At 35.7% G+C, this 12,457-nt stretch overlaps 1 protein-coding gene across 1 annotated transcript; it reads left to right on the top strand.

Moving 5' to 3' along the window:
• Positions 1-955: 955 nt before the first annotated feature.
• On the top strand, positions 956-7,491 carry LOC112031541 (G-type lectin S-receptor-like serine/threonine-protein kinase RKS1). The gene is made up of 7 exons (XM_065774705.1): positions 956-2,278; positions 4,359-4,473; positions 5,697-5,896; positions 6,101-6,311; positions 6,466-6,703; positions 6,940-7,090; positions 7,169-7,491. Exons 1-7 carry the CDS (start codon positions 956-958, stop codon positions 7,469-7,471), a joined length of 2,541 nt encoding a protein of 846 aa, XP_065630777.1. The 3' UTR covers positions 7,472-7,491.
• The last annotated feature ends 4,966 nt before the right edge of the window (positions 7,492-12,457 follow it).

Here is a 12,457-nt window from a genome sequence, read left to right as displayed (position 1 = left end):
AACACTGCTTAGTTTGCCCAAAAAGGGCATTTTGCAATTTTTTCCTGCTAATTATTATAATTATTTTGATAATTTGATAATTACAGCACGAATGAGAAATTTAAATATTGAACATTTCCACTTGAGACATTGGAGGATAATTGAATACAAAACTCTTGTTTATCAAAGAAGAAACCATAAAAGAAAAAAAAAAAAAGAGGAACCACGAGAGTCTTGAGTTGGACGTGTATATTAAGTTGCATGTAGCACTCGTGCGTCTTTGTCATGGCTTTCATCTCCAACTTTTCTGTCAGACTTGTTAAAAACCATATCTACCTCAAATCATTGAATCCAAATTGGTCCCAAATTTTGGGGAAGAAATTAAATTTTTGTACGTGCTTATTAAGCTGGAAGTTGTGCGTATTTGTCCTTTCCAGGAATTATATCTCCACCTCCCCTGTCAGACCTTATTAAAAACCATAGCTACCTCAAATCATTGAATCCAAATTGGCCCCAAATTTTGGGTAAGAAATTAAATTTTTGTACGTGCTTATTAAGCTGGAAGTTGTGCGTATTTGTCCTTTCCTGGAATTATATCTCCACCTCCCCTGTCAGACCTTATTAAAAACCATAGGCCATAGCCACTGAATTTAACAAAATAAATAAATACAAATAAGACAAAAACCAAAAAAATAACAAAATGGTCTCATTAATGGATGCTTTTAAGGCATATGCTAATCGACTATTTCATACTAATTTTATTAAAAAAAATATAAAAATTTGTTGAAAAAATTAGTTATTTTTTTTTTTTTAATAAAAAGTTTCTAAAAATATTATAACAATTAATGTCCTTAAGGCATTTATTAGCTTTTCCATAACTAAAAATAGTTACCTTACCCCGAAGACTTAGACTTCAGTATATATATGGCTATCAACCCCGATACCAGCCACAACCTATATGATCTTCATCAGAAAAATGATGAATCCTGCATGGAATACAACGCTTTTCCTCTCCCTTTTTTTCCCAATTTGCATTTCCCTTGACACCATTACACCCAACCAGCCTATCAAGGATGGTCAAATTCTAGTCTCAAACCAAAAAATCTTTGCACTTGGGTTTTTTAGCCCAGGCAATTCCAATCGCCGCTATGTTGGAATTTGGTATTACCAAGTTACTGAACAAACTGTTGTGTGGGTTGCAAATAGAGACAATCCTCTCAGTGATACTTCCGGAGTCCTATCCATCAATGGTCAAGGAAACCTCATACTCCACACTCAAAACCAAACCATTGATCTCATTTGGTCCACCAATGTTTCTGCTTCACTCTCAGCCACAAACAATAATTCTATGTCTATGGCCCATCTCTTAGACGTTGGAAATCTTGTTTTGGTTCAACAACACAGCCAAAGGGTCATTTGGCAAAGCTTTGATTATCCCACCAATACTATGCTTCCGTTTATGAAACTTGGTCTCGACCGACACACCGGGTTGAACCGATTCCTAACATCTTGGAAGTCCAAAGATGACCCAGGAACTGGAAACTGCTCATATCGAATTGTTCCAACTGGATACCCTCAGTTAAACTTATACATGGGTCAGATTGTATTATGGCGTGCTGGATCTTGGACTGGCCTAAGATGGAGCGGTGTACCCAAGATGACATCAAATTATATGTTCAACATTAGCTTTGTGAATAATCAAGATGAAATCACCATAATGTATGGTATAGTTGACCCCAAAGTTTTCTCTACCATGGTTGTGGATGAATCAGGAATTATGCGGCGATCCACATGGAGTAAGACTAGATGGGTCGAATATTGGTCTGCCCCACAAGAGTTATGCGATAAATATTTGAATTGCGGTCCAAATAGTTATTGTGACTCGAATAGTGGGGTCAAGTTCGAGTGCATGTGCTTTCCTGGGTTCGAACCCAAGTCATCTCGTGATTGGTATCTTAGAGATGGGGTGAGGGGTTGCGTAAGAAAGAAACAAGGATTGTCTACATGCAATAATGGAGAAGGGTTCGTGAAGTTGGCACATGTGAAAGTGCCAGATACTACAATAGCACATGCAAACTTGAGTTTGAGTTTGAAAAAGTGTGAGCAGAATTGTTTAAGGAACTGTTCTTGTATGGCTTACACTAGTGCAAATGAGAGTGAGGGAGGGATTGGATGCTTGACATGGCATGGGGACCTGGTGGACACAAGAACATATTCTGATGAAGGACAAGATCTATACATACGTGTGGATGCGGTTGTATTAGGTACTCTTTCATCTTTTACAAAGTTTCATCTACTAGTCTTTTTTGCTTCATATTATGTTTTTAATTTCCCAAAAATTAATGCCTAATGCTAGTGATAAAATTTTTTTTCCTCTTGAATCTTATTCGTTTTTACTTAATCGAAGTGAATAGAATAAAGATGTCTACGTTTTCTATTACCACTACCTAACAAGCAATGAAGAATTTATACAACCTAAATTGTAAGTTAATTAATGTCATTTGTGTTATAAATCTATATAATATTTAAAAATAAAGTGTATCATTGATTGTTACTATGTTCCTATTGAGCCAGATCACCATTGTAGTATTTTGGTCCATTTGATCCACTTTGGTTTATTTGGTCCAATTCAGTCCATTTCAGTCTATTTCAGTTCTTTTGGTCCACTACAGTCCATTTGGTCCAATTTATTTACTTCGGTCGAATTCAGTCCATTTGTTCCATTTCTATCTATTTTGTTCAATTCAATCCATTTGGTCCACTTCGGTGATGTATTGTGAGGAGAGGTTTGTGTAGAAGATGAACTACTTCATTGAAAATTATGTTACCTTCTCAACATAATGTTGGTAGGTTCTTGATTTGATCCATTCGGTCCACTTCAATGATGCATTGTGAGGAGAAGTTGGTGTAGAAAGAGAAGTTATTTCATTGATAATTATGTCATGTTATCAGTATAATGTTAGTAGGTTCTTAATAAAATTACATTTTTTCTGATTAAAGTTTTGTATTTTTTTTCTAATAAAAGTGATGGATTTACTTATATATGCTTCCTCTTTAGGTCATTCAAGATGTATAAATGATGAACCTTGCATTTGTAAAAAGTACTAGAAACAAATATCAACTACATATTACATTATTTATAAAATATCTTACCTTATATAATAATTGAATGTAAAATGCATTATGTTTCCTTAAAAAATTACAAAAGTTAAAACACTATCAAATAACAAATATAGATAACTTAATTTATAAAATCTAATATATTGTACCAACTATACTTTTTTATAAAATAATCACATCATTTTAAGAAGGGTGTGAAACTAAAACTTATAAATCTCATCTATTATTTCCATTTTTCACTTAATCAAAAACAAAAAACAAAAAAATAGTCAAACCATTTCGTGTAATACACGGGTGTGTGACTAGTATAGTTAAAGTACTATTTCGTGTAATATGCGGGTGTGTGACTAGTATAGTTAAAGTCCAAACCTTGTGTTATTTAGTCAAAATTCATGTCAATTGTATATTTTTGTCCGAATTTTATTAGGAATACAAATTCAACATGTAATTTTAGCTATACTACTAACCTTAACGTCAATCTATGGCCATATTATTGAAAAATGATTTTCTCCAATTAAAATAGATTCATGTCATATCTCAAATTATATATTACAAACTTAAACAAGTATTACTATCCAAGTAGTAAAAAATTTATATATTGTTTTGTTAAATCATCTAAAAATATCAAAATTTTCACAATGTCTGCACTTTATCTATTTCCTAATTCAAAACTCATAAACCATCTATGGAGAAGTCGATATTATTTAAGAGTTATATAAGCCTAATAACACAAATTTTCTACAATAATATTCATCACTTGTAGTAGGTCCTACCTATTATGTAACACTTATTGTTATTATTATTATTATTATATACAATAGTGAAAAAGAGAGGATTTGTACTATAGTTCTACTTATATTAAGAGGAGATTCTTGGCATTTGACATTATTGTCACAAAATTAGGTTTGCAATTTTTTTTTTTTTTTAACACGTTTCGGCTGCAAAAAACAGAATTACATGAAGCACTTGACATTGTTGTTGTGAAAACATGTTTGCGGTTTTTGTTTTGTTTTTATTTTTTGTTCTTTTGATAGGTTCAACCTCAAAAAGAGAATCATATTTTCTCCTTTTTTTGGTTTAGTAAAATCGCGTATTCTCCTTGAACCAATTGTTTCATCCTTACTCTCTTTTTCCTATAAAACTGCTTCAATAGTAACTATTTATGTTCAATTAACTTTTCAAATTTATGATGTCATTTGAATAATATTTCATTTTTCTTTTCTTCTTTCTTTTTGACACTATTAGCTCAATCTGCGAAGAAAAATGGCCTTACTCAGAAAAAGAGGATGCTGACAATTCTGGGAGTTTCTGTTGCTATAATGTTTCTTCTTGTAGTCTCAGTTGTGTATTGGTTTGTAATGAACAAGAAGAAAGGTAAGGAAGTTTAGAGCAATTTTTTTTTAACCTATTTCTATATTTATGAGGCTAGTTAACAAATGCTTCCAAGATTACTCCAACACTATGTTCAGAGTTTATAAAGGCCACTGCACACCTTTGGTGTGATAGCTACTCCACAAGTATTAGTGTTTGTGGGATGTGAGGAGCAAGGGTCAAGGTTCAAGTTTCCGGGAGGAGATTCACACACATATACACTTAAATTAGACAAAAGTAGAAAAGAATGGGCAAAATAAATCATGAAAGAATTGATTAAAATGGAATGGAACTTGATATATTTTTCTAGCGTTAAAAGTTTATAGAAGCAAAAACGAAAAAGAACTTTATATATTTTGTTATTATATTCATAATCATTTCTTGAGAGGGCAACCTGTCCTTCACTACCAGCCAAAATAAGGACTTGTTGGGAAAAGCTGCTTTAGACCATACCAGCTTCTACCATTCAATTGAGACATACATGTTTCTTATTTCATTCCACTCTGAATTGCAATTTGTTCTTCACTGCCAGCCAAAGACAAACGTATTAAAGAATGCTTAGAAGTAGTTGCTTTAGACCATACCACTTTCCATCATTCAGCTTTATCCTTGTTTATTATTTCACTTTAGGTTGAAATGCATGTGAATTTTCCATATTTATATGAAATCCAGTACATTGAGTTGTTTTAGCTACATTTAATTGATGGAAATAAGTTTGTGGGGTAGTATATTTTGATCCGATAGGGTTCCGACGCCATCACACTTCTTACAGAATACTGGATACTTTTGCAAACTCAGAAATTGCAGTATCATACACCACCTTGTGGACAAAGTTGGGGTTAAAACTTACAAAAAAAACTTTCAAGGTGTCAGTTATCAAGCCACATAGATATTTTTTTCACCCTTTCCAAGTTCTAACTAAAAGCTTGATGAATGGCCCAGCCAAGTCCCTGACATTTAGGATTTTCTCTAGCCCCATCAGTTGGACTAAGGAACTTTCATCACCCATAAGCACTTACCTCTTAAAAAAGTGCATTTTAACCAAATGGAATTTCCTGTCAATGATAAACATAAAATTATAAACTTCAATTTTTCCTCTTATTTTCCTTTGTTTCGTTCCTTTATTTTAGTGTGTTTCTCAGTTTTATTAAATCTGGCTTTTGTGTGAAAATTCCTAATTGGACAAATATGGTTACTAGCATTATTAATTACTTGTTTTATGACAGAGAAGAGGCATAGCACATATTCATATAGTGCTGACTCCACTTTACCATACTTTGAAGGCTGTCCAAGTAGAAGTGAGCTCGATGAAACTAGAAGAAATTCAAATTTGCCATTATTTGATCTAAGAACCATTATTGCAGCTACAGATAACTTCTCTATTTCTAACAAGCTAGGCCAAGGTGGTTTTGGCCTAGTTTATAAGGTAGTCTCATTGAACTAGTCCCAAAATTTGCATAATCTCATTTCAAGTGTGTTAATGCATCAGAAATTCCATCAGGAATGTTTACGGGTATTCATTGAGTATGAATTCGTTATGTGCAATTGGGCTTGCCCAAATAATTCACCAAGTTGAGTTTCTTTCAACAATTGTCACTATGAAAAAATGATATTTGGACTTTAATTGCAGGGTTTGCTTCAAGATGGAATGGAAATCGCAGTAAAAAGACTATCAAAATGCTCTGGACAAGGAATAGAACAATTCAAAACTGAAGTTGAACTAATTGCTAAACTCCAACATAGAAACCTTGTGAGAATTTTAGGTTGTTGCATTCACAAAGAAGAGAAGATGTTGATCTATGAGTACTTGCCAAATAAAAGCTTGGACACTTTAATTTTTGGTATGTCTTCTTTTTCACATTAACTCCACTCATCATCACTACAAAATGATCCTTCCATTACAAACATATTAGTTCCCAGTAGCAAGATAATACACGTAAGCAAGTAAGCACGAATGCATTGTAATCTAATCCAAGTTCTCATTTCTTCATTTAGATGAAGCAAAAAGGCCATGTTTAGATTGGGGAAAGAGATTTGAGATTATATGCGGAATTGCTCGAGGGATCTTATATCTTCATCAAGACTCAAGATTAAGAATTATCCATAGAGATTTAAAAGCCAGCAATGTTCTACTTGACAATGCATTGAATCCAAAAATTTCAGACTTTGGTATGGCTAGAATTGTTGGAGGGGACCAAATTGAAGTTAATACAAATTGTGTCGTTGGAACATAGTAAGTGTGCTATAAAACAAAGATATACTTTTTTAACCAATTGCTCGACTACCTTTTATATATCTAAGGAGAGTACAAATTACAGGTCTTTGTGAGAAAAAATATTAAGGATATCTTTGTAATTTGCTTTCATATTGTGTTACTTCAATTGTTACATGTATGTTAGTGCTCAAAGGGATATCTTTGATCATTTTATGTTGGGACTCAATAACTTCCTTTTGATTATGTTACAACAGTGGTTATATGTCACCCGAGTATGCAATGCAAGGACTTTTTTCAATAAAGTCTGATGTATATAGCTTCGGGGTATTGCTACTAGAGATCATTGCAGGTAAAAAGAATAGTACTTATGATCATGATGGTCCTTCATCAACTTTGATTGGACATGTAAGTACATACATCAAAAATGACTAAGAAATTAAGCCTATATTATTGAGCCTAGTATAATGAATATCTTTTCTATAGGCTTGGGACTTATGGAGAGAAGACAATGCCATGAAAATGGTCGATCCCTCACTAGATGAGACATACTCAACTGATGAAGTTTCAAGATGCATTCAAATTGGGCTTTTGTGCGTGCAAGAACACGCAACAGACCGGCCAAGCATGTCCACAGTTGTTTTCATGTTGGGTAATGACACACCTCTTCCTTCTCCAAAACAACCTGCATTTATTTTGAAAGGGACTTACAATAGTACAGATAGATCAACTAGTGAAGCATCTAATTCTGTAAATGAAATAACAATTTCTAAAATTGATGGTCGCTAAACCCCAAACTATTTGTAGCTGTGTACTACTGAATCATTATAAATTTACAATATATCATTGAGTTCCTTTAAGTCTGCTCTACATTACATTTTTTCTTGTATGATCAATTGTACATAATGTATATATTGTAAAATCATTAAAAAAGAAGAAGATAATATATAATACCACACAAAATTGTATTTTCCAGAATAAAAACCGGACTGGCTAATTCAATTGGGAATCGGTCACTAATCCAATTTAGTAATAACTAGTCAAATCTGGGAAACAAACCCAATTCTGAAATCGCTCAATTGGCCAATATATCATTGTGGTTTCTTCAAGGCATCTTTAAGGGATCCTTTCAAGCTTATCCAACCACAATCCTTCATTGAGCTTCTACCCTGAGTTTTAGGGGAAGGGGATGTTTGAGATATATTTGACATATTAGCTCAATGTAATAGTCCCAAACCAATCCTGCTTTGTGTGGAAGACAAGTCTCCTACTTGTACTAGAAGTATAGGTTTTATTCTATTATATATACACATGATAGGGTTCATTATGATACAAGTTATGTTCTATAGTATTCTTATACAATAAAGATGTATCCCTTAAGGGTTTTCCCCATGGACGTAGGTTTACAAAGCTAAATCACGTAACTCTCATGTTCTTGTGTTCCCTATTTTATACTTTCTCTTCTACATCTATTATAGCATATTCTACATGGTATAAATCAATGCTAATATTTAACAGCTAATCTGTAACTTGAAAGAACACATCAACCAAGACAATATCACCAACTAAGTTAGAACAACAATTTATAACTTTGATGGTAGATTTTCTTTGTATAGCAAGGTGAAGTATGGAGAAAGTGGTGACAAAAAAGTTGTAATCATTTCCTCCTTTTTGCTTAATTTGGCCCAATTCTAATTTTTTTGATCACATATATTAGTGACGCTTGTTTAAGGAGTTCTTAATTTGGCCCAATTTCTTTTTTTTTTTTTTTTTGGTCACTTATATTTGTGGTGCTGGTTCAAGGAGAGTGTGCAAACTTAATGTCTTATTTTTTACATTTTGCTACTATTGTTTATTTTACCTGTTTATTTATTTTTAATTTACATATAGCCAACATAAGAAAGTATAAAGGAGGTCATATGATATCTCATCAGATGCTTATAACGGGCGTACTTTATAGAAACTGTAGTTTTAGTTTATAGAAATTAAAGAGTGGAACAGAATGATAAATAATGTAAAAGAATTATTGAACAGATTCATAATCTAAATTGCAAGATAATGTATAATATTACACAAAATGGCATTGTCCTTAACTTGTGAAGAAATCACTACCATCCCCTTTTAGCCTTTTCCATCAAGCGCTTTCTAAATACCAAAAGTTGATTGCAAAATATATGTTCCATGGTGTTGATACCGTATTTTGTCCGCCCTCAATTTGCGTGCCGAACCCCCAAAAATCCAAAAATGTTATTTTCTCTATACAGGGTCATGAGAACATCTAGAACAACATGGCGTAACCCGTTCGGGCACCTGAGCACCCGAAGTGTCTTTTTCTGCTAAAATGACCAAAATGCTCCTAGTTAGCCCTAGGTTTAACCAAAGGTCAAACGAGGTCCAAAATTTCACAAAATGACATTTTTTCACAGCTTTACACCAAACTCGAGCTTCTCAGAGATTTTTAGAAACTTTGACCAACTTTGACTCGAAGTCAATCTGGAGTGGGCCCAAAAACCCTAATTTTGAATCGGCCGTCAGAACGGGTTGAAACCAATGCCATTGCGAAGATTATCCAATTCTCATTCCAATGACTATTCATGGGTCAAAATCATAGTTAGAACGGCCAATATATCACGAAAACCAGGACAATGTGCCGATCGAGGCGCCACAAACTTTCGAGAGCCATAACTTTTGATCCAACTGTTCGATTTTTTAGTTCCGTACCTTTTAGAAACTATGAATAAAGATCTATCCAAGGGAGTCAAAATCAACCCGATCAGAAAGCTTTTAAGGTCGGCGGCCTTTGAAGGGTCACTGCCTCAAAATTCGTGCCCGAGGCTATAAATAGCCCCAGGCACCCATTAGACCAAGGAGAAGACACATTTTTTTGAAATTTGCCCTTCTGCCCAGCTTCTCTCTACGTTTTTTCTCTCTTCCAAACACCAAAAAATACCCAAAAACACATCAAAGTCTCTTGATCCTTTCTCTTCACCAAGAACACAAGGTATTGCTTTTGTACCCAATCTTCCTTTCCTTGGTTCTACAATTTGGATTTGGGGTTTAGGGGTGTGGATGTAGCTTTTTTAGCTATCATCCACACCTCTAACCTTCTAAATCTTATTCTAGCATTTATCTTGCTATTTTTACTTGAATAACATGATTCATTGCTTTCTTTAGCATGTTTCTTGCTTTATGTGTGTTTCTAGCTTAGATTTCTTGGTTGTTATGTTTTATGCCATTTTTTGTGCTTAGATCTATGTTTCTACATGCTTATATGTTTAGATCTACATGCTCATGTTTCCTTTGTTTTGTTCCTGTCTTTGCTTTTTGTTGATGTTAGGGTTATGTGCTCATATGCTTGATATCATGTCTATGGTTATGCTTTGCTTGGATCTATCTGTTCGTATGCTTTTCATCATGTTTTATGCTTAGATCCACATCCGTACCCGCTTATATGCTTGGATTCATGTTCTTCCATGTCAATGTGCTAAGTTTTCACACACTCACACATGCGTTGCCATGCCTATACCTAGATCTATGTTTGTGTGCTTAGATCTATGTTTTCACATGTTTTTGTGCTTAGATCTATGTCTTCACATGCTTGTGTGTTCGGTTCTATGCTTTGCTTGCTTTATGCTGTCTTCCATGTGCTTGTGCGCTCCATGCCATGTTTGTGTGCTTAGACCTAGGCTATGTTTGTCATGCCATGTGCTATTGTATCCCTTTTGTTGCTTTATCTTTCTTTCTTGTGTTTTGGCCTATTGGTTCGGACCCGATCTAGACCCTATGTTCTTTGTCATCATCCATACACCTCGACCCACATCAAAGGGTTTGGATCACCCTGTTTTGCATGTCTATGCTCACTTGCTTCTGTGCTTTCTACTTGTGTTGGCCTCTCTAGTTCCAGGTTTTGCCACATTTGACGCCCTTAGCAAGTTGTGGTTGTGTGGTTACATCCGTCACCCATGAGGCCTTGTTTGGATCTAACCATTTAGGATGCATCGCCATGATGCCAGTTGCTTTGTGCGTACCTTCTCCTTTTCCGCTCTGTGCGATGATATGCTTACCACGCTTGTTTGTGCCACCCGTTGGCTTTATATTCATCTTTACACGCTTGCTTACATTTCCATGCATGAGTCTTGCTTGCTAGTGTGTCGTCCATACTTCAACACAATGAAGTTATGGACATTCGATCCAAACCAACATTTGTCCCTCACGAACATCATCTTTTGTTTACTATCTTGCTTGTTTACCCTTTTCTTGTTTGTTTGCTATCTTGCTTGTTTGCCCTTTTGCCCGTTTGTTTGCTCGTATTCGGCATGCTATGCTTGTCATATCTATCTCGCTTGTTCGTTTTGCATCTTTTTGCTATTACCTCCGCATTTTCCTTCTGTTGCTTGTCTACTGGTTTTCTAGTCTTTGCCTTTGCATGTACACACATGGAGCGAGGACACATGGAGCTAGAGTACGATCTCCTAGGCGCAAGCAAAAAGGGCACGGATGCAAGCACGCCAACATGAGCTAAGCGGCCGCAGTCAGTAGGTTTAGGGGTTTAGCCTTTCCCTTTGGTTATGTAATCTTTTAAACCCCTTCATTCCTCCTCCCTTTCTCGCTTAGATAGTTTGTATTACATATATCATGTCGTGTACCATTCGTCCTCATCTTTAGAGTATGGTAGGAATGGCAACGGGTTGGGTTTAGGTTGAGTTTCTTAATGCTCGAACCCGACAATGATCCCAAAGGTCCTAAACTGTAATGAACCCAAACAGGACAAACCGAGACCGGCGGTGACTGGTGACACTGATAAAGCTTGGGACAGCGGCGAAAGCTTGGGACGGCGGCGAGAGTTGGACCGGCGGTGAGAGGTTGGGTAGTTGGCCGAAGGTGAGATTGAGAGTGAGTGAGATTAAGATTGAGATTTGTGAGTGAGTGAGTGAATGAGTGATTTATGAGTGAGAGAGTGAGATTGTGTGAGTGAGAGTGGTACAGGTGAGAGGCGGGCTACAAGTGAGCTGAAATGAAATGAAGAAGAGAAATGTTAGGGTTTATAACAATATATATATATATAAGGGTATTTTAGTAGTTATATATATAACCGGGTCGATTCAGGTCTAGGTTTGGGCTGGGTTTTCATAAAAACCTGGACCCGATCTGGACCTAGTTTAGGTTTTTTTTTAAAGACCCAAACCCGAGCCTATTCCTTATTGGACTGGGTAAAATCTGGCCCAATAGGGTCGGGCTGGGCTGAGTCGAGTACCCGCGAGTCGGGCAGAAATTGCCATCCCTAGAGTATGGCGACCCCTATTTACTTTCCTGCACTTATATTTTGGGCCATCCTCTAGGAATGTAGGCATTTACTTTCTTGTTCTGTGTGCTTGCATTGTGCATGATGTATGTCCCCCCTTTCAGTGTGATTGTCACAGTTCGTGTCACTTAAGGCAAGCGATGCCTAATTTTCGCCGTGAAAGTGAGGTGACTTGTCGCCGAATTTTCGCTGTGGAAATCTGGTACTTTGCTAGAACGCCTTAGGAAAGCATAGATTGGGACCGCACCCATTCAAAAGCCAAACCTCAAAGCCCCTATGCATGCAAAGCCCTGAAAGCCAATGTCGAAATCATGTTTTTACTGCCAATCTCCGAAAATGAAGGTTTTATCAAAATAAAGGACTATCCTTGGATAGGCGTTGTTTTGTGCCTAACACTTTCTCCACACGTAACCAAACTCCCGGACTTAAGAATGAAGATTTTCTTGCCATCCACATTGTTAGGACATATGTGT

The sequence above is a fragment of the Quercus suber genome, unplaced genomic scaffold (genome assembly GCF_002906115.3).
Source record: "Quercus suber isolate HL8 unplaced genomic scaffold, Cork oak 2.0 scaffold_97, whole genome shotgun sequence".
In the NCBI taxonomy this organism is placed as follows: domain Eukaryota; kingdom Viridiplantae; phylum Streptophyta; class Magnoliopsida; order Fagales; family Fagaceae; genus Quercus; species Quercus suber.
The sequence above is the reverse complement of the archived record's forward strand: the minus strand, read 5'-3'. Positions and strand labels throughout refer to the sequence as shown.

Bases quoted from the DNA above. Each gene is read 5' to 3' on its own strand.
- LOC112031541 (XM_065774705.1), top strand. From the start codon at position 956: ATGATGAATCCTGCATGGAATACAACGCTTTTCCTCTCCCTTTTTTTC. The intron at 6,312-6,465 runs GTATGTCTTCTT...TTCTTCATTTAG, and splicing joins CTTGGACACTTTAATTTTTG to ATGAAGCAAAAAGGCCATGT. The intron at 6,704-6,939 runs GTAAGTGTGCTA...ATGTTACAACAG, and splicing joins AATTGTGTCGTTGGAACATA to TGGTTATATGTCACCCGAGT.